This window comes from Megascapheus bottae, chromosome 36 (assembly GCF_031878675.1).
Source record: "Megascapheus bottae isolate mThoBot1 chromosome 36, mThoBot2.hap1, whole genome shotgun sequence".
NCBI lineage: Eukaryota > Metazoa > Chordata > Mammalia > Rodentia > Geomyidae > Megascapheus > Megascapheus bottae.
Genome location: NC_143544.1, coordinates 5,196,300 through 5,218,794, shown reverse-complemented (window position 1 = coordinate 5,218,794; position 22,495 = coordinate 5,196,300). Strand labels below are relative to the sequence as shown.

The 22,495-nt window shown below is 44.7% G+C and overlaps 1 protein-coding gene across 1 annotated transcript in view; it reads right to left on the bottom strand.

Moving 5' to 3' along the window:
• Adcy9 (adenylate cyclase 9) overlaps positions 1-22,495 on the bottom strand; it is an 80,032-nt gene extending 57,537 nt beyond the window's left edge. Inside the window, exon 1 of the mRNA XM_090324868.1 lies at positions 20,767-22,495. Within this exon, the coding sequence (XP_090180994.1) occupies positions 20,767-22,471 (1,705 nt within the window). The 5' untranslated portion in view covers positions 22,472-22,495. The remainder of the gene's footprint in view (positions 1-20,766) is intronic.

The window sequence follows — 22,495 nt, the reverse complement described above, 5'->3', positions numbered from 1 at the left end:
TCTCTAAACTGTGGGCTGAAGGGTAAGGAAGGGGCAGCTTGTGGGAGAGACCAGACTCTAATGTCAGAAAGTATAAGGTGTTGATGCAGGTTACAGGTCAAGGCAGGGTGAAATCCAGAGGCTGGGAGTTCACATACTGCCTAGGATTTTAAAGACGGAAAGAGCAGGCTCATCTCAGATGACATCTGAGGGTGACAAAGCCCAGAAGGACATACAAGGACATATTTGTGTCCACAAAAAGTGCAAGGGCCAACTGAGATAGGGCGTTTCAATAGATTAATGAAATTAACTCTTCTTAGCACCAATGCAAGATGTAGGTTTTATATACTGAAATTTCCATGATTATCTCTAAAACAAACAGAATTGGAAAATAGCCCAACACCATTTGTCAAAACCAAAATAAATAAGCCTTCCTGGGATATGAGCACTCTATTAATAAGTGCTGGTGGTCAGCCATGTTAAACGACATGGTCGGCAGCAACAGGGTACTGCTGCCCAGACCCCACTCTGAGGACCTGAATGAGCTCCGACGGGTGACGTGGTTCCTAAAAACCGAGAGCAAGGATGCACGGCTCCCTGGACGCCTCACCCCAATACTCACGATGGCCCTGCCTTCCCAAATGGCTCATCCATCGTATGGGAATCATCCTGCTTTCGGCCTGCTGTGTCTGCCCCACTGCCAATTCTTTTCTTTTTCTTTTTTCCTGTGTTGGGGCTTGAACTCAGGGTCTGGGCACTGTCCTTGGGCTTTCTCAAGGCTAGTGTTCTACCACTCGAGCCACAGCACCACTTCCGGCCTTTTCTGTGTATGTGGTATCGAGGAATCGAATCCAAGGCTTTGTAGATGCTAGGCAAGCACTCTACCACTGGGCCACACTCCTGGTCCCCACTGTGAATTCTTGAAAGCTGAATAAGACTACCTCTACTAGGACACTACCCTCCTGAAGGCACCATGTTACAACAGAGGCCACCCCAATACCTTGGTATTAAGGAAGCAGTGCCCTGAGTAACAGATATGAATATTCTTGCCACTGGAAAAGTACATGCTATTCCCTAAAGTAACCTAATACACTGGCACCTACTTCGCAGGTTGCCCTCATGAATCAGTCCTCTGAAAATGTACCACTCTGAACACTGACAGAGCTATTGTCCAGATTCATAAAGCTTGATGACCCCAAGAACCTCTGTCTCCCCGAAAGGCTGCAACAGCACCATCTACCTCACTTGAGTCATGCCTGAAGCCCCTCTGTATGTGTTGCAACCTTGTCAGGTAAACACAAGATCTTCCAGCCTCTACCCCTCAAGTCGCTGTAATTAGAGACATGTAATCTTGAACAGTTTTCGTTGGTGGTGGTTTTTTAAATCTGCCTATGAGCCTGAATAACACTGTAACAATCAGTAAATGTTGCCCTGAGCTCCACAGGACTGAGGGCTACCCAACAGTTATAGTTACAACTGTAACCCAGCTTCCCTTTCTATGGACCCATCGGGATTAGTGTCACTAGCCAAGGCTGTGCCTGAGCAGGCCCTCACACTTCTGTGGACTGGAACCCTTGACACTTCCAGTATTACCTGCTCAGCCATGGAGGGTCCCTGCTGCTTGTTTTGCAACTCTATGCCGACTGGGCATGGTAATGCATATCTGCTCTCCTAGCAATTCTGAAGGTAGAGATCAGGCTAGTCCAGGCAAAAAGTCAGCAAATAAGCCAGGCACAGTTACACATATCTGTCATCCCAGTTACGAAAGTAGAATAGGCAGGAGGATCACAGTCTAATGTTGGCCCTGGGCAAAAGCAAAACTCTATCTGAAAAGTAACTAGAGCAAAAAGGGATGGAGGTATGTATGGCTCAAGCAGTTAGAATATCTGCCTAGCAAGCACAAGACTCTGAGTTCAAACCCAAGAAAATAAGAAATCAGAAGAAGAAAATAAAAAAAAAAACTCCTTCAATGTATTCACTTCAATCTTAAAGCACACTGACACTCAGTTACATTGACAAGTTTACATATTATCCCTTGTTTTAACTACACGAAAACACAATAAAAATGAACTATGAACCGATGACCATGTTTGGGCGTGGACTTCTTGCAGGAGCCAGTGTTTCTCTTGAAAGCATGCTATATTAAGGAAGTGTGTGGGAACGGTGCTGGCTGTGGAGAGGAGCCCACGGCCCAGGCTGTTGGGACAGCTGGCAGGAGGAGGGCAGCCCAGCTGGGCACAGGGGGTGTGTGGGTTCCCTCAACCTCACGGAAACCAGAGGGGAGCCTAATTTTACCACACTGTACTAGACATTTTGAGTTCATTTGAAAAAGAAAGTTCCTGGAGTTGTTTGGGACTTTTTTTTCTGGCCATTTTTTTTTTAAACTTTGCCTTAGTTACCAACTGTTTATTTAACCCACAATTCCATAATAACCAAGTCTAAAGCCAGCTTGAAGGGGACAACCAAAATGCATTTCTTTAGTCTTTTGAATATTAGGTCTACATTTTATCTTAATCACAATACTATTCTACAGTGAATAGAGTAAGTATTCCAGTCAAGATTGTATACTGTAAAGACAAAGCTAGATGTGATGGTGTGTGCCTATAGCCCCAGTGCTGAGGAGGTTGAAACTAAAGGATCAGACATCAGAGGACAACTAGGGAGATCTAGTGACACCTTGTCTCAAAAATCAGCTCTTCTCAGTTGAACATCAGTGGCTCATGTTTTCAACCCTAGCTACATGGGAGATGGCAGTTCTAGACCAGCCCAGGCAGAAAAGTCCCCAAGCCTCATCTCCACGTGGGAAAGGTGGGATCACACGTACATATCACATGATGGTCTCTACTTGTGATCGCAGCCAAGACAGGAAGTGAGACGCTGTCCTGGAAATAATCACTGAGAACCAGGGCTGGTAGGAAATGCTCATGATATGTGAATGCTAGAAATGCTTGGGGCTTGGGAAGAATGGGGAATTATTTCATGGGTGTGGGATTTTCTTTTGGGGGTGATAAAAATGTTTTGGAGAGTAGCACACTATTACAACTATGCTTCGTGTCACTGAATCATCTGCTTTGATACAATTAGATGTTACGTAGCTTTCGCGTCTGTGTATAAGAAAGCAACAAGGCACTGGGAGTCCACAGGTAATGGGAAAGATGAGGCCCTGGCTTCAGTGGGGCAGCGGAGAGTGCTTCTGAGAGCAACTTCAGACCAGCAGTTACACAGGGAAATCACTACCTGGGGAGAGGTGGGGGTTTCATGACCTTCAGAGATTAGTCGTGACTACCCAGGGGCCATCATACTCAGTGCAGGCTGAGCACCTGAAATGTGAGGGGACACTGTGGTTGCAAACCCATGCCACACTCAGTCTAAAAGCAGCCACAGCATTAATGGCTGCCTAGCTATCTATCTGGAGCGATCAATGCAGACATCAAAGGGCTAAGTCACCAGCCAGCTTGCTCTATGGACACAGCAGCGTCACTGCAGTGCAGCACATGGCGTTCGGCTTCTGGTGAATCTGTTTGGATCGGTCTACCACTCTGCAGGGTAAGCTCCCAGGGACGGTGGTGGGAGGGCTGTCACCAAGGGTCCTAGTACTGAGAACAGAACCTGCCGTGCATTCTGTAAGTGTGGAGTGATCTTCTGAGCCACAAACACAGCCCACAGCCCAGGAGCACTGCCTGAGAGAGGCCCTGAGACCACAGACTCCAGGAAATCAGGCTGAGGACTCACATGAGAAACAAGGTGAGAAGATGATGTAGCCTGAGGCAGGAGGTAGTGGAGTTTGAACTTGGGATCTTATGCCTTTTGGGATATGCTCCTACTCCATAAGCCATGCCTCTAGCCATTTGTGCTTTAGTTATTTTTTAGGTAAGAGTCTCATTCTATTACCAGGCTGACCTCTTACAGCAATCCTCCTACCTCTCTGCCTCCCACGTGGCTGGATTATAGGGACACCCCTCTGCACAAGCTAGCTTCCACATTTCCTGAACCCTCCACCTTCAGCTAGCACTTTGCGTGGGAGTGACCTCAAATATGTGGGTTTTGGTGTTGGTGAAAGCAGGCTTCGGAGAGAAGCGTGGCAGGGTAAAAGCAGCATTCTCTGTACACCTACATAAGATACCTTTATGTGCACATTCTTCACATTGGGTACCTCACTTTTCCCAAGAGAAAATAGTAGTCAATTTGCCTTCTTTTCTAAACTGAACTACACACCATGTCAAAGTAAGAACCTGTTGACTACCCTGATAATATGCACCAGGCAGGCAGGCAGGCAGGCTCTTAGCAGAACCCTGGGCAATCACAAGTCTCCTAAAACAAATGACAAAAAAAAACAGTGTGGTCTCAGTTCTCCCAGATGACCAAACCTCTATAGCATGAAAATCTACACACACCTTCAGTTCAAACTAAGAAGGAAGAAATGAGACGACTTGGCCCAGGAAAGTGGCTCGGTGGTAGAGTGCTGGCCTAGCATGCATGAAACCCTGGGTCCCATTCCTCAGTACTACAGACACAGAAAAAGCCAGAAGTGGTGCTATGGCTCAAGTGGTAGAGTGCTAGCCTTTAGCAAAAGAAGCTCAGGGGCAGAGCCCAGGCCCCGAGCTCAAGACCCAGGATTAGAGAAAAAAAATTATTTAGGGAGATCTCTACATCCCACGCACTGAGATTCCAGGTGTGAGCCACTGCACCCACACCCCCATGTCTTTTTACACATGCAAAAGAAATCTATTTTTGGTCTTACAAAAAACATGTTTTGTTTATTACTAAGACAAAATATGATGCAAACTTTTCTTCCTCAGCCTCCTCTTTAAAGATACACTAAAAATAGCTAATAACATCTTACTTAAACTCAACTTCATACCAATCACCTCATTTACTCAGATGATAGCAAGTAACCAGGAAATGGTCTAAAGACTAAATTTTTACTCCTCTTATTCAAACTTTATCTACATGATTGAGATGTTTGGCTACTTTGCATTTCCTTTTATTTTTATGTACCAAACTGAAAACCCAAAGCAAATCTGTTACAGGAAAGCACAGTAACAGCTACAGAAGGTGATAGCAAGAGAGCAAGCAGAAAACATTTTTTTAATGTTAGGTACTAGAAAAACAGAGTAATCTTGGTTTATTTAAAGCAAAGCAAAATTTAGTTTTACTTTATAGAGAAATTGCTGTATTAGCAAAGGGCAAATAACAAGTAGTAAAAAAAATAACTGAGTCATCATGAAAATTACACTTTATTTCATTTTTATGAAAGTTAGAAAATATCTCATACATGGCAGAAATGTGAAACCGAATGTTTAAACTGGGTAAAACAGGAAAACTTCTGATGGACTAGAAGGGAAATCCTCAGCCCTTTAGAAAACTCAGCCACGCAGAAAGCTTCAGCTGCAATTGGTGTTTATATCTAACAACATATCAAATGTGCTTGGTTTCACACTCAACCATATGCTTCCCTGAAGCCCTCTATTAAGGAACTGGCTGGGAGAAAGATAAAAGATCCCAAACTTAATATTTAATCAACCTAGAGCACTCTCAGAAAGGCTGTTTAAAAACAAACTAAACTAAGAAACATTTATATCAAATTATAATTCAGAATTACATCTCATTTAATCACAACTCTCTGGAACACTTGTAAACATTCGTGGAATTGATTTTAGTCAAGGCATATTTCTTATTTTGCTTGGTAGGCTTCCCTCGCCCCCTCCCTCCTTCCCTCCTTTGAGGTACCGGGGATTGAACTCAGAGCCTCAGACTTGCTAGGCAGGCACTTGACCACTCAGGCTTGCCTCCAGCCTCTTCTCGCGTTGGTGCGTGTCCAAGGTAGGGTCTCACTTTATGTCCAGGCAGGCCTGGACTGTACTTCCCCATGATGCTCAGCCAGCCATTACACTCCCCCACAGATGGGATGCTAGGTGTGTACCACCATGCCCAGCTCTGGATGTGATGGAGTCTCACAAACCTTTCCACCCAGTCTGGCCTCTGCCACACTCCTTTGACCTCCCCAGTAGCTAGAAATATAGTCTTGAGACACAGTGTCCAGTTAGTCAATAAGAAAAGAACTTTTCAGTCATTTTAAGCAATCAGCTTATTAGTTTCAAAGAGAATATTTTCTCTAAGTGCCAGTAATGCATGCCTGTAATCCCAGCTACCCAAGAGACAAAAACTAGGAAGACAGAGGCTCTATGCCAGCCTAGGCCAAAAGCCTATGAGACTCCATCTCAACAGAAAAAGCTGATGTGGTGGTGTGTACATCTCCCATCCCAGCTACAGTAGGGATTTTGGTCCAGGCTGGCCTGGGGGGAAAAGTCAGTTATCATTTCCAAAATAAACAGAGAAAGACAAACATAAACCACAGTATACCTGCCTAGCAAACCCCAGTACCCCTCCCCCCACAAACTCAGGAAACAGGAATAGCTTTTTCATCAACTGATGGATACATAAATAAAATGCTGTCTGTCCACACATGGACTATTATCTAATTATGAAAAGGAATGAAGCACTGACACCTGCTGCAATAAGGATGAACCCATGGTGTTCGGGCAGGATGGAGGTTAACCACTCACCTAACAGCAAAAAGGTCCTGAGGTTAGCACCACAAAACAAAACCAATGATGTTCAGCAAAAGATGCCACATACCACAGGCTGCACGCTGGATTATTCTATTAGTGTGAGAGGCCCAGAACAGGCAAGCACACAGCCAATAAGCAGATGAACAGTCGCCAGAGGCTGGGAGGTTTGGGGAAAAATGGAAAAGTGACTGCTTATAGGTGCAGGTTTTCTTTTTAGCGTGATACTGATGTAATAAAATTGATGTGGCGATGGCTCTACAGCCTTACTGATCCATTAAAGACCACTGAACTGTGACCACTGAACACGTCAACTGCCGGACATGTGAACAATATGTTTTTTAAATCTGTTAAAAAAGCAAATCAAAGAATAGCATGAAATGATTGGCCAGGCTAAGAATCTTGTGGGTAGGAGTCCCTGCTCAGGAAAGCTAAGCTACAGGCAATGGGGTTGGGAGACATAGAAACTTTAATGCAAGCCAGAAGCAGCTCCGGGGAATATATAGAATTGGAAACTTAATAGCTACTAAATAAAGTAACAGCATGACTAGAGCTGGGAAAGCAAACATCTCCATTTGAATTCTGTATGGCAGAGGGACAGAGCTGACATTTTAGAACCACCAGCTCCTTCTCCTAGCTCATGACCACCTTTGCTTTCAGAGCCAGAAAGAGCAATGAGATCAGTCGTTCCAGCCAAGCAATTCGCTGTGCACTGTGAGAGCGGCAAGGAAAACCCTGCGAAGGGCTATTCGGCTCTCCTACTTCTGACCTGCAGCTATGTGCACACTGGGGCAGTGTCTCTAAGGGAACCACGGTTTCACCACCTGGTCTTTGTGCCAGAGGACAAAGATCTCCCACAGGTCCAATGATACAGGTACCCAGTGACTATCTATCTTTGAGGACCAGGTACAGCTTTGCCCTTCCCACTCTATCTCAGCAGCCCTGCAGGAAAAAAATAATCCCCAACTACTGCCAATGTTAGAAAGAGTAAGCAATCCACCAAGGAAAAATTAACTACATTCAAATTACTATAAAGAAAGGAGAGGGCTGGGAGTTTGGCCTAGTGGTAGAGTGCTTGCCTAGCATGCACAAAGACCTGAGTCCAATTCCTCCATACCAGAAAAAGCTGAAAGTGGGGCTGCTGCTCAAATGGCAGATCTCTAGCCTTGAGAAAGCCCAAGGACAGGCTCAGGCCCTGAGTTCAAGCCCCAGGATTGGCAAAAGAAAAAAAAAGGGGGGGGGGAAGCCAGGTGTGGGTGGCTCATGTCTGTAATCCTAGCTACGCAGGAGGCTGAGATCTGAAGACTGAGGTTCAAAAGCCAGCCTGGGCAGAAAAGTCCCGATGAGACTCTTATCTCCAGTTAACCACTCAAAAATCCAGAAGTGCCACTGTGGCTCAAGTGATAGAGTGGTGGCCTTGAGGACAAAGAGGCTCAGGGACAGCGCCCCGGTCTGAGTTCAAGCCTCACAATCAACAACAAAAACAAGAAGAGCCACCAATGTATAGGTCAGTGGTAGAGCACTCGCCCCACATGCCACAGGACCCTGAGTTAGCTTCCCAGCATCATAAATCCAGAGGAAGGGGGAGAGATAAGTAGAACAGAAAAAGCAGAAACCAGAATGGAGAAGATGGGGTATCTAACCCAGTATGCCAGACAATTCCTGGGTATCTTCTCTCTCACCCAGGCCACAAGGAGGAGTGGCTTTTTCCTGAGTGTTCTTTATCTTGAGCAGAAAGGAGAACACGCTGTGCAGAAAAGCTCTTCAAGGGCTGGGCGCACCTGTCACCCCATCTACTCAGAAAGGGAAGTTCCAACCTAGCCTGCACAACTTGGAGAGACTCCACTTCAAACTCTAATGTAAAAAAGTATTGATAATGTAGGTTTGGGTTGGGAGTTTTTTTTTGAATCATGTGCAAAAAGTCTGGGTTCAGTCCTCAGCATCAGAGAGAAGATGGAGGAACGATGGAGAGACCAATAGAGAGATACTTGGGAGGGGCCGGGAGTTTGGCCTAGTGGTAGAGTGCTTGCCTAGCATGCACAAAGACCTGGGTTCGATTCCTTGGTACCACATACATAGACAAAAAAGAAAAAAAAAGGTACTTGGGACACAAAAAGGACATGTTATTTAGTGGTAGAATGTACCAGCCCTGGCTTCCATTGCCAAACCAGGGGAGTGGGGGGGGAGAGCCGAGGGGAATAACAGGATTAACTGTTCTACACCAGTGGTTAATAAAAAATAATAATAACAATAGAAAAATACACAGAGAAAGCCTCGCAAACCTCAACAGTATCCAAGAGCCGTGTTAACATGACTGGTACATCCCCTATAGGAAGAGTAGACGCCCAATGCCCAGAGTAAGCTACTAGAAAACCTGGTAAAGGGTACCCCTAGTCTAATATGTTAGGTTCTGCTACTCTAAACTGTGAAGTTACTTTATTGGCAAATAGCCTTCTTAATCTCTCGGCAACACGATGATCAGATAAGAACTGAAGCCTATTTTTAAACAAATGTATTCACCTTTTCTCCAAGACATTTCTAAAGGCTTTCTCAAACTTTTAAAACCCAGCGGATCCTCTAGCAATGTCCAGGATTATGTAACAAATATGATCCTGAAAAAAAATACATGTGTAAATTATACTTCTAAGATTCAGACTTATTATACTTAAGAGGATGTAAAGAATCCTTTATAAAGTTAAGAATCTTATGTATACCCTGCAATTTTGTGGTTGTGTAAATCTGAGTGTCCCTCTGCTAAATTTGTCTAAATGAGGGTTCAGAGTTTAAACAAATGGACAAAGGAAAAACCACTTCGCTGTATTAAGAAAAGTACTAGTCCCCAATCATGAGAAAATGCTCTGCTATTCTTAGAGCATGCTGGGGAGCTAAAGGCACATCTACTTCAAAGTTTACATTTCACAAACATGAGGAAACTGCGATCTGGCAAGATTAAGCAGAATCAGAGATTTCTGCCCAAATGTGCTTTATTTCTGGAAAACATATCTTAAGATGGAAAGTTAACTTAAGAAAACAAATTCATTTCACAAAGAGGATAATTCTATTAGGAGTGCTTTTCTTTCAGAAATCTAGCCCCTCAATGTTTGGACAGTTCTTGCACAAAACAAAAATTAACATTAATAACCAAAATAAGCAGTTACTTTCTCATGGGGAAATTACTTAGGTACGGAATTTCAAAACACAATGTAATCCACACTTAAAATAGGAACATTTAATGGGGTAAAACTAACTGAATAATACACACAAAAAAGCTTTTACTTAGAATAGCATAGTTTGGGCCGAGCATTTGGCGTAGTGGTAGAGTGCTTGCCTAGCAATGCATGAAGACCCGGGTTCAATTCCTTGATACCACATACATAGAAAAAGCCAGAAGTGGTGCTGAGGCTCAAGTGGTAGAGCTCTAGCCTTGAGAAAGTCCAAGGACAGTGTTCAAGCCCTGAGTTCAAAGCCTGGGACTTGCAAAAAAAAGTCATAGCTTTAGTGATATATTGCATTTTAACATCCGTATGCGAGAAAATAAACTACAGGCCTGTGGCTTTTCTTCCCTTCTTCACATTAGATTGCTTTTGAAAAAACAAAAAAACAAAAAAAAACGAAGCTTGGACTGGGAATGTGGCTTAGTGGTGGAGTACTTACTACACTTGAGCAACTGGGACAATGCCCAGGGCCTGAGTTCAAGCCCTAAGACTGGAAATAAATAATGAAGAAGAAGAAGGAGGAGGAGGAGGAGGAGGAGGAGGAGGAGGAGGAGGAGGAGGAAGGGGGGGAGGAGGAACCGGGGGAGGAGGAGGAGGAGAAGCAGCAGCAGCAGCAGCTATTTCCCAACTTACTCAAACACAAAAATAAATTATTCAGTTGAGCACTGGTGGCTTACCCCTGGAATCCTACCTATTCGGGAGGATCATGGTTCACTGCCAGCCTGATCTCAAAAGTCTATGAGACTCTTTTTTTTTCTTAATGATAAAACAGAAGTGAATTTGGGGCCAGGAGTTTAACCAAGTGGTAGAGTGCTTGCCTAGCATGCATGAAGACCCAGGGTTCGATTCCTCGGTACCACATACACAGAAAAAGCTGGAAGTGGTACCATGGCTCAAGTGGTAGAACTCTAGCCTTGAGAAAGCCCAAGGACAGTGCTCAGACCCTGAGCTCAAGCCCCAGGACTGGCAAAAAAAAGTGAATTTTTATTGAGAAAAAACATTAAAATGTATTTAGTCAGAAACTACCTTCTTGAGTAGGAATATATAGATCATATACTATGATGTATATGCCATTTCATACAAATAATCTACTACAATGAATATAAATATAAATATAAAATAATATATATAAAACTTGCGAATGTAAGTATAATAGCTTTATAAATCACCCTGGCAATAAAATTTTAAAATATATATTTATATTTACAATATGTATTTAACACTGCAATTTCAATTTCAATTTTAATTGTGGAAGTAGCTTAAAATATTTTTTACAGACACTAGCTAGCTTTGTCAACTGTGGTACATGCCAGTAATTCCAGCACTTTGGAGGCAGAAGAGGATCAAGAGTTCAAAATCAGCCTGTGATACACAGCAAATTCTAGTCTAGCCCAAGCAACAAAGAAAGAACCTAAGTAAAAAGAAAACAAATATAATAGCTCAGGATTGTGGTTCACTCCTGTAATCAGTAGCCCTCAGAAAGCTACAGGGGGAGAATGACAGTGGGAGGCCCACCCGGGCTACATAATAAGAAGTTGGTGAGACTCTTATCTCCAATTTACCACCAGAAAACCAGAAGTGGTGCTGTAGCTCAAAGTGGCAGAGTGCTAGCCTTGATCTGAAGTGCTCAGATCTGAAGCGCCCAGACCCAGAGTTCAAGCCCCACAACCAGAAAAAAAAAAAGAAAGAAAGAAAAGAAATATAACTAACAGTTCATAAGCATGAAAAATTTTCATCTCAAGGCACACTGCATTGGGGTACAGGATGATTACACACAAGACACACACACACACACACACACACACACACACACACACACACACACACACCTGCTGCCCTGAGGTCTGGGGCATGGTCAGCACTATCTTTCAGGGAACACTGATCAGAGCAAGGTTCCTGGGAAGGGAATTCCTAGAGTTGGGCCTCTGGCAGTTCAGTTCACACCATTCTGGAAATGAGGCTGATTGGACCAACAATGCTCCAAGGTCTGCAAGTGAGCCTCCTACATTTCTTTATTTTTATTGCTTCTTACCACAGTTTAGCTACATTCAAAGACTCCCTGTCCCTTAGTAGGTATGATGGGAAGATACTGTAGAAAAAAAATGTCATACTGCTTTATAACTGCTTTTATCAATTGTAAAAATACAAATGAATGCCTCCAAAGAACTGGGAGACACATAGGGCTCCCATCTGGGTTTCATTTTTTTCTTACAAACATGGAAATGTTATTAATTTTCTTTTCAAAATTGGAGAGGTTAGGGCCGGGAGTTTGGCCTAGTGGTAGAGTGCTTGCCTAGCATGTACGAAGACCTGGGTTCGATTCCTCAGTACCACATACATAGAAAAAGCTGGACGTGGTGCTGAGGCTCAAGTGGTACAGCTCTAGCCTTGAGAAAAATCTAAGGACAGTGCTCAGGCGCTGAGCTCAAGCCCAGGACTGGCAAAAAAAAAAAAAAAAAAAAAAAAAACTGGAGAGGTTAAACTTTAAGCTCAGTCTCTCTGAATAAACATATCAGAAAAAACATAATTAATGAGATTTCAATACCTTTAATTTTAAGTACAATTTCTCTACTCCTTAAAAAATGCTAACAGCTAGGCACCCGTGGCTTACTGCCTGTAATCCAGGCTACTTGGGGGGCTGAGATCTGAGGGGTACAGTTCAGAGCCAGTCCATGCATACAGATCCATGAGACTCTGATCTCCCCAATTAAATCAGCAAAAGGTCAGAAGTCGAGGTGTGGCTCAAGCATCAGAGCACCAGTCTGTGAGAGAAAAACAAACAAACAAACAGCTGAGTGAGAGCATGAGGCCCTTGGAGCTGTGACCAGTGGTTGGATGAAATGGACTAACTTGCAGGTTGGGATAATTCAGGTATCAAAAATAAGATAATTGTAATGGGATGGAATATATTAAATAAAGTAACATCTAAGAATCTACATGAGATTTTTTTTCTCTCCCCTCTGCCCCCGACCCAGGTCCTGGGCTATGAACTCATGGTCTGGGCTCTGTCCCTGATCTTCTCTGTGCTCAAGGCTAGAATTCTACCACTTGAACGACAGCACCACTTCTGGCTTTTTCTGTGTATGTGGTTCTGAGGAATGGAACCCAGGGCTTCGTGCATACTCGGCAAGCATTCTACCACTAAGCCACAATTCCACCCAACCCTTCCATATGGATTTTTGAAAAATTCCATTGGTTACTTTTGGAGTATTTTTTTTTTGCCAGTCCTAGGCTTGGGCTCAGGGCCTGAGCACTGTCCTTGGACTTTCTCAAGGCTTAGCACTCTACCACTTGAGCCTCAACACCACTTCCAGCTTTTTTCAAACATTCTACCACTAGGCCAAACTCCCGGCCCCTGGAGTATGTTTTTAATAATAAAAAAATCAGAGCTAGGAGTTTGGCCTAGTGGTAGAGTGCTCGCCTAGCATTCACGAAGACCTGGTTTCGATTCCTCAGTACCACATACACTGGAAAAGCTGGAAGTGGTGCTGTGGCTCAAATGGTAGAGCTCTAGCCTTGAGAAAGCCCAAGGGCAGAGCCTAGACTCTGAGTTCAAGCCCCAGGACTGGCAAAAAGAAAATAATAAGAAAAAAATTAATTAAAAAAAATCAACCCAGTCTGAAAACTGGAATATGAAGGAAGGAATGGATCCAAACATCTAAACCTATCTGGGGTGATGACAACAAGAGAGTTCCATGCACACTGGAATTCCTGGGCATGCACACTTGTTCTGCCTATTGATGAGGCTGAGAAAGTACTCTGTTTCCAGTAATGCTAGCTCCAATGAGAGTACGTGCCAAGTACTTCACTAAGTACTTGACATGTACTTAACATTTAATGCTTATCTCTACTCTAAGAGGTGGGTACTAGCATTTTCTTTATTTTATTGTATAGAGGGATTACAGTTACATTCGTCAGGTAGTAGGTACATTACTTCTTGCACACTGATACCCCTTCTCATGTTTCTGTCCCCATCTCCCCCCCCCCAACTAGGGTTTTCTAATATGGTGCTTTAGGTTTAAATACAGGCTCCCTTGCTTACAGCTGTTCCAGCCCTGTTCATAAGGTAACCTGTAAGTTTAGTGCGCTCTGCTAAGTGATTATTCATTTAGTATTGTCTTATCTTCCTCCTGGCCACCTGTGGCAGAGGGGTAGTACAGCTTCCGAACCTCATAAATACTACGATCTCATTCAACATTCAGTGAATACATAACTGAGTTTACAAGATAACTATTCCCTGCATATCCTAGCCAAGATTTCCAGACCAGCAAAGCTGAGGATTTTTACCATAATTCCTTAATTATCCAGGGCCACTTCACTGAAAGTACCCCCACCCCCAAAAGCCTAGGGAATTGAAGTAGCCAGAGAACAATATTGGCCCAGCTCCCCAGGGTTTTCAATAAAGAAGCTGCCAACATCAGCAGCTCCAGTTTAACCAGGGCAAGCTATCAGTGTTTCAGATTTTTTTGGACATTTGCCCTTTTTTGAGAAACGGACACAATCACAGTCCCTGGTGGGTTCTGCATTTCAGTATCACATTCTACGAGATGTACACCAAACAAAGTGTAGGAAACAAGTAACACACTGGAGCGCAGAATAAACTGTGACTCACCCACAGATGGGGAGTTGTTCTTAGTGACCAAATGGCTGCTACAACCATGCTAATAAGCAAGTGCCTCGCTTGAAGTACCACATCCAATTCTCCCCCAACAACCCCAGCCAGTGTATCAGAAAACCAAAATTATACTGCCAGAGGGCAGTTGGTGGTGGTGGTAGTGGTTGTAGGATTTGAACTCAGGGTCTGGGTACTATCCCTGAGCTCTTTTGCTCAAGGCTAGCACTCTACTATTTTGAGCCAGAGCTCTACTTCTGGTTTTCTGGTGGTTAAGTGGAGATGAGTCTTATGGATTTTCCTGTCCTGGCTGGCTTTGAACCACTATCCTCAGATCTCAGCCTCCAGAGTAGCTAGGATTAGAGGTGGCAGCCACAGGCACCCAGCTCTTTTCTTTTTCTTTTTGAAACTAGAATCACTTGCTGCTTCTACAACAAATGTGAAATGTCTGTCACAATGCCAGTTTGTTCCATACACAAGACAATGTGCACTGAAGTGGTACACACAAAGCTTTTTATCTCTTCCTCTCCCTTCCCCCGCCTTCCCTGATCCTGGGCTTGAACTCAGGGCCGAGGTGATGTCTCTGAGCTCTTTTGCTTCAAGAACCTTTGCACTTTCCTGCCTGGGCTGGCTTTGAACCAGGATCCCCAGATCCTCAGTTCCCAGGCTCCTGAGTAGCTAGGGTTACAGGTGTAAGCTACCATCACCTGCCTAAGTCTTTTATCTTTTCCCACACAGCTTAGGATTTCTCAAAGTGAAGTTCCTAGAGCTCTAAGGGTCGCTGAGATCTTTGCAGGACATTTTTGAGGTCAAATCTATTCCCAACAGAACACCAAGACCTTGTGTGTGTCTCTCAGTGTTGATATTTACAGAGATGGTTAAACCACTAAAACCTGAATGCCAGTCAGGGCAGGGAGAGCAAACCGAGCTAGGTGTTGCTGAGCTCTTGACCACACATGCTTGCTGAAAGAAAGCAGATGCACCGAATCTCCTTGATTAAGCTATAAAAATTAATGACTGTGTTAAATCTCAGCTTTGAATATGTGCCTTTTTAGTTGCTTGTTGGATAAAATGCAAAATAATACTAAGCTCTTGTGTCATACCCCAAGGTCCTGTGGCTGTAGGGAAGAATAGCAAGCTGTTTCTCTGTAACTGAACTACAGAAAAACTATGGATTTTGAGTTCTGGAAGATTAGTCCTGAAAAATGAGCCAAGTAAGCCCATCACTTCGACGGAAACAACGGGCAATATTTGCTGCTTCTGATAAAAATTCAAGCTCCCAAGTGAGAAGTGAAATCTTGGAAAACTTCTATTAGCTACTGTGAAGTCAGCATTGGCCCAATGTTTAAAGACTTGCCTGATGTCAATACTTGAATCATCTGCATCACCCAAGAAACCAGTTATTTTCCCCATGACCAAGGAATGATGTTACAGAACCACACCTAGGGAAAACCATTCAAAAATCTCATCGTGGGAGGGAGGAGGAAGAATGCTGGTGAATATGGAATTCCGAGAGGAGAAGCCGAACAGTCAGCTAACAACAGGTTGGCAGTTGGTGCCAGGGCATCAGCTGTGAAGGGTTACAAACTTCTGTCTGGGGGTCAAGCCATCCGTACCGTCAGAGGAAACAAGGAAAGCACCCGAGCGCATGATAGAATCTGGCGATGGCTTTTAGCTGGAGTGCCTTGGCAGTTTCTGGGGGGCTGGATAGGAACTCTTTTTTTTTTCTAAGTGCCACTTGTTAGAAAAGGTAAAGTTCTCCATTACTGACATCACTGAGTTGGCCAAAGAGTAACAAATCTCTCCATACACCCATCAGCAGATCTCCCCTAAGGGCTCCATCAACCTAAACTGTGGCTTAAACCCTCAGGGAAAATGCAAGTCTTGTTTTATCCTTCCTCTAACAAGGTAATGGCTATCAAACATCTCTCTGCAAAGATGTAATCTTTGGTACAGACCTGTAAGCACAGAGCAGCCACCCCTGCTCCATCTTCCAAACATTCCCGTTGGGAGGAGGAAGATGACTAGGGATGTTTCCTAACGAACAGTTTCACTTTCTGTCCCTGTGTTTCTACATCTGTGACAGGAAAAACCAACAGCTCTGGATAATATTGCTCATCCTTTTAGCCAAGGGCTACGGTACAACAGAACAACCCCAAACCCTCGGGCTTCCCACCTCTCAAAATAGGCCTTTTTGATGATGATGTTGATGATGATGATGATGATGGTGATGGTGATGACGACAACAACGGCGACAATGACAACAACCTATCTAGATGCATGATGAGGTTAAATTCTATGTCATACATACAATGTAATGTCACCCCCTTCCACTTTCTCCTTAGTTTATAATTACCTCTCACTTTGTGGATCATTTCTGAAATCCTAATCTTATTTTTGTTGCTGTTGTTTTAGTTTTTTCCAGTCCTGGGGCTTGAGCTCAGGGCCTGAGCACTGTCCCTGGGCTTTCTCAAGGCTAGAGCTCTACCACTTGAGCCACAGTACCACTTCCAGATTTTTCTATGTATGTGGTACCAAGGAATCGAACCCGGGTCTTTGTGCATGCTAGGCAAACACTCTACCACTAGGCCAAACTCCCGGCCCCTGCAATCCTAATCTTAGGTTAAAATTTCCTTCACCTTCTCTCTTAGTGGCTGGCCATCCTACCTAATACACACCCCTTAGAATTTATCATAAAATTATTTACCCTCCAGTAGAACTCAAAATCAAATCCCACATTCTGAAGACAGGAATGTTGTCTGTCTTGTGCTGTTATCCTCAGAATCTGCAACTATACCTAGCACAGAATAAAGAGTTTGTGGAATGGTGAACAAGCCAGGGGTTCCAGGCCTGTTTCACTTTCCTAACTAGAGTCTGTAATCCCTGTTGATACTACCACAGACAAATCAACAGCATTTCAACTCTTCTTCCCTCCCAACCATTTCCAGAGTAATTACAGAAATTTAAAAAGGGCATTTCCCATTCAAACCATCATCTGGTCCCACCTGTCGCTGCTTACGTCTGGCTTGGAGTGCTATCAAGTCATCATTCTTCTCCCATTTGCTGCCATCATTTCCATTGCCACTGCAGTGATCTTCGTTCAGGCCATCCCTCTGTACCTAAGATTTCCTCAGACAGCTCATGAATCTCCAGTCTCACACCCTTGCAGGCCACACTTCCTATTGCGGAAAGGGCGAGCTTTCTTTTCCATTCCTTTTTTTTTTGCTAATCCTGGGGCTTGAACTCTGGGCCTGGACACTGTCCCTGAGCTTCTTTTGCTCAAGGCTAGCGCTCTACTACTGGAATCACAGCACCACTTCTGGCTTTTTCTGTGTCTGTGGTGCTGAGGAATCGAACCCAGGGCTTCAGGCATACGAGGCAAGCACTCTACTATTAAGCCACATTCTCAGCTCAAGGGTGAGCTTTCTAAAATGACAGCAGACCACTGAGGCCTTGTGCTTATGTCCCAACTGTGGCTCCCCTTCACCTACAGGATCAAGTCCAACTCCACTCTGACCACAGCCTTCTCTGTTCCGATGAACTGGGTACATTGCCCAACCCCACTGAGACACAATTTCGAGCCTCTGCCAGTGCTATCCACCCCGCACTCTATCTGCCCACCTGCAGGGGCACAGCTCTAATATGTGGCCCCTCTGTAACCAAAGTGTTCTACACACACACACACACACACACACACACACACACACATACACGCGCGCGCATGCACAACACTGATAACCAGAAGTTGGCCTGGGTCAGGAACTGTCAGGTCAAGTCTGTCTCCACATCCACAGTACCTGGCCAGCCTGTCAAGTGGGGAACAGTAAAGATTGTAAGGAGCATGTGCAGAAATAATGAAACGCTGTTCTTCTGCAAAGCCTGTTCAGATTAATTAAGCAGAAGCAGCTTCCTGCTGCCAGGCTAACTCTACAGTCCTCTGCTCATCCCACCAATATTCAAGTCAATGAACTCCTCTCCTGGGTACTAGATTCTGATCCTGTCATGAGGAAAGGGGATGAGAGGTAAAGGCTGACACCCAACACCCTGAGAACATGCCTGCCACAAGAACAAATCTGGGAGGTTGTGATAAAACTTGCATATATAATAAGCCAGATGATGTCTTGACTTCTGCAAACTACGATACCATCTCCCCTTAGTAGTTCTATACAATCAGGTTAGTTTCAAAAGGGTCGGGAAATTACGTAGACATATTTTGTTACTGGAGTCTTCTCCAGAAAGTTTTAAAAACGAGTTGAAGAAAGCTTCAAGAAAGAGCTAATGGAGGATTTAAAAGGGGGGAGAGGGGAAGTTCAGCTGAACCTTCTATTATTTTCCTCCCTCCATGAAGTATTTTTCTTTGAAAGTATACAATGTATACAAATTTAAAGAAAACATTAATTTGCCATATATACACTATTTGAAGTAAAAATAAAATCAGTAAACCTCTCAAGGATTTTGGGGGGGTAAATGCGCTTGAGACCTTTGGTTTATAAATTGACATTTTAAATTACACACAATAAAAAAAAACTAATAAAAATGAACTCTGCCAAAGGTTAGTAATTATACTTAACAATTGTGCCTGTTTTTATTTTTGTGATTCAAGTAACCTCAGGTGAAGTACAACTTACACAACTGCTACCATCGTCCTTTGACCCAACACATCTGGCTATCACATAGAATGCAGGACAGCCAAGTGCTGCCATCTAGAATCTGCCCCCAAAATCCTAGACAGCAAAGCTGGTACCTCTTGGGTCCTAAAGACGCCAAAATGTCAAGGAGGGATTACATACACACCCCATGGACTGGAACCTTCAGGCTCAGGAGCAGGTGCCACCTTCCTAATCAGAAAGACACTTGTCACAGCCATCTTTCCAAGTGTCCTTTCTGACCCCTTCAATCCAATACTTAAGATTCTCTGAGTAGGGAATTCTCAGATGAAAATATTTTTGCCACCATATTCATATATTGTCCCATGACTAACAAAATAACTATAATAGATAAAAACCAGGAAGATTAAGTACCCTTGTCAGATAACAAATCAATAAATGGCACGGGAAGCTTAGATCACAAACTTAAGACAGAAAATGCCCGTTAAGCACAGAGCATTAACACGATGCCAACAACCAACACAAACCCTAACTCAACCACAAGCTGCCTCTCACTTCTCCCAAGTCTGACTTAAACCCTTTCTTGTCCTTTGGAGGATTCCCTCTTCTGGGGCTTTTAACTGTGTAATTATGCAGCTGGTAAACACCACAAAATACAATACAGCTTTACAAATGTAGGCTTTTAAAAATCAAAGCTATTTTCACTACATACTTCTGAAATAGATGTTCCCCTCAACTCAGAAGATTTTTTTAGTAAAACCTAAGAACTGTTTAAAAGAGAAGGGGGAGCGGGCAGAGGAGGAGGGCAGAAATGTAGCAGATTACTCAGAATCCTTGTTTAAAAGAGAAGGGGGAGCGGGCAGAGGAGGAGGGCAGAAATGTAGCAGATTACTCAGAATCCTTGTTTTTCATCCCACTTATTTATATACCACCCTCCAGACCTCAAAAATTTGTCCTATATAAAAATAAAATAAAGCAGCCCAATAAAACCATCAAGAACAGCCATAAGGAGCTGAAGACCAGGAACAAGGGGCCAGACACAAATCTCCTGGGACAAGAGAGGAAACCCAAAGAAGTCCTTGGGAACCTTTCTCACTTTCAAATTACCTGGTGGCTTGTGAAGTTCAGTGTTCTAAAATGCTGGGATTTATATAGTAAGTCAAATACCACGATAAGAAAGCTTCATTAAACAAATAAAAATGCCAATTTCTTTTTGAAACAGTGACCTAGACAAAAGGCATTGTTCATTGAGGAGTATATAATTCCATCTAGTTCTTGAGTTCTGGGCAAGGCAGAGCTAACTTCCTATCTATTTTGTTGATAGCAAAGGGAGGCCCAGAAAAGGAAAAAGGTTTTAAGTAGCTTGAGACTAAAGGGTAGCCAGATTGAAAAAAAAAAAATGCAAAAGCAGTATCTTAAAGTGCTAAAAAGTTCCAACTACTAAAGGATTCCAATGCCCTTGCAGTCACAGGCCATACCCCCCCCCCTCCCCTCCTAATTTCAGAAAGTTCATCAGCCAAGTGTAGTGTGTAAATTGTCGAAGTTCTCCTTCCTTCTAAAGGCCTCATCTCTCAGCACACCATGCCAGGTCCCTGGCTGCAGCCTGTGGAGGTCTGTGACTCACTGAAGAGAAAGACACGCTAATCCTAAGATTCTCCCAAGGTTAGGAATCCTGAGGAAGCGGAGCTGTGTCCAAACACCGAAGATGCTGGGGAAAAATTATTTTTAGTTTAATCCCAACAAGACGGGGAGAGGGAAACGACAAGGCAAAGAAAGACACATACCTTTCAACTGGTCAGCAACCACGCTCTGGCCAAGACGTTCAATTACTTTCCCGTCTTCCATTTCGTACCGGTCATCTAAGTATTTTGCAGTGGCCTCAGATATGTGGACCTTGCCAGCCACCCCCAGCTGCTCCATGAGATTAGCCAAGTTCACATCGTTGGACCACACGTCAAATTTAAACCTCCTCATGCCCAAGATGCCACACAGGACAGTCCCCGTGTGAACCCCAACACGCATGTTCACCATCTCTTTCTTCTCCTGGCAGAACTGCTCGATGGCTTTTATCATGCCTAAGCCCATTTCAATGCAGCAGTAGGCATGGTCCAGCCGGGGTTCTGGACACCCAGCCACACAGTAGTAACAGTCTCCCAGGGTGCTGATCTTCTCACACTTGGTTTCTTCACACAGCCGGTCAAAGCGACCGAATAGATCATTGAGGAGTCCCACCAGGGCATGGGCAGACTTGTTGGCACTCATCTTGGTGAAGCCCACGATATCTGCAAATAAAATACTGACTTCTTCGATCTGCTGCATCTTAAAAGGCCGGAATGCTATAGGAGCTTTCTGTATGGACGATTTTTTCTTCCTGTTCTTGGGGCTGGAAGTGGCATGCCTCTTGACGGAATTCTCGCTCTCCTCATCCCCCTGTCTCATTAAATCATCAGCTATGATTCTTGGCATCACAGAGTGAATCATCCTCTCTTTGAGGGCTTTCTCTACTTCCAGATCTTTTCCGTGCATGATGGACTGTCCCACCTTGAGGAAAGTACTTCTGGACCTCACCTGAGACATGACGAAGAGGTGGATCCCAATGGCGTGGATGCAGACGTGGAGCAGGGCCCTGCTCAGCAGCTCCCAGTGCAGGGCTGCGGCTCCTGTCGAAGGGAAGCAGTTTTCATCTCGGAAATGATAGCCAAAGGTCTCAAAGAGGACCGAGTAGACCACCCCCAAAACCAAGCTCAAGTACAAAGGTAAGTGCATGACGGTGTAGAGCAAAAGAAGCACTTCGATGCACATGGAGAAGCTCCCCACTTGAGATAAGCAAGTGTCTGTGGGCTGGGCCGCGGGAGTAGTACGATTGGAGCTGTCAACACGTCCGGAGAGAGGCGTCAAATCCTGAAACTGCGCGGCCAGGGTGAGGGTAAACACCAGCAGGGTGAGAGCCAGAGAGGTCCACGCGTAGTGCCGGGCGTAGAGCCTGGTGAAGGTAAACGTGAAGAGGCCCACGCACACCACCAGGAAGCTCAGCACGGGCACCACGGTGACCATCAGTCTGGACCGCATGTGGACCGCGAAATAGATGCTCCAGAGCAGGCAGGCGAAGCCCACGTAGAAGAGCGCGTAGCGGAAGCGGCGCTGGGTCTGCGGGAAGCAGCGCTCCAGGCAGGCCTCCTCCAGGTTCACCGAGTCGAACTTGGGGTCCCACCACCGGCTGGAAGCCCTCTCGAACAGCTGGGGCAGCTTCTTCTGCCTGCGCGGGCGGCCGCCGCCGCCGCCGCCGCCGGGGCGCCGGGGCAGCCCCGCGGAGTCCCCGGAGCTGCTGCAGCTGGAGGAGATGCTGTACTTGCAGTGCTTGGGGTGGGTGTTGGAGGACAGCTGCTTGGGGTTGATCTTGACCCGCACGCTGTTGCTGTCTCCGCTCGAGTCGCAGCTCACCTCGGTGCTGTGGTGATGCAGCAGCTGCTGGTGGGGCGGGGAAGCCATGTTGCCGAGCTCCCGGGAGCCGAG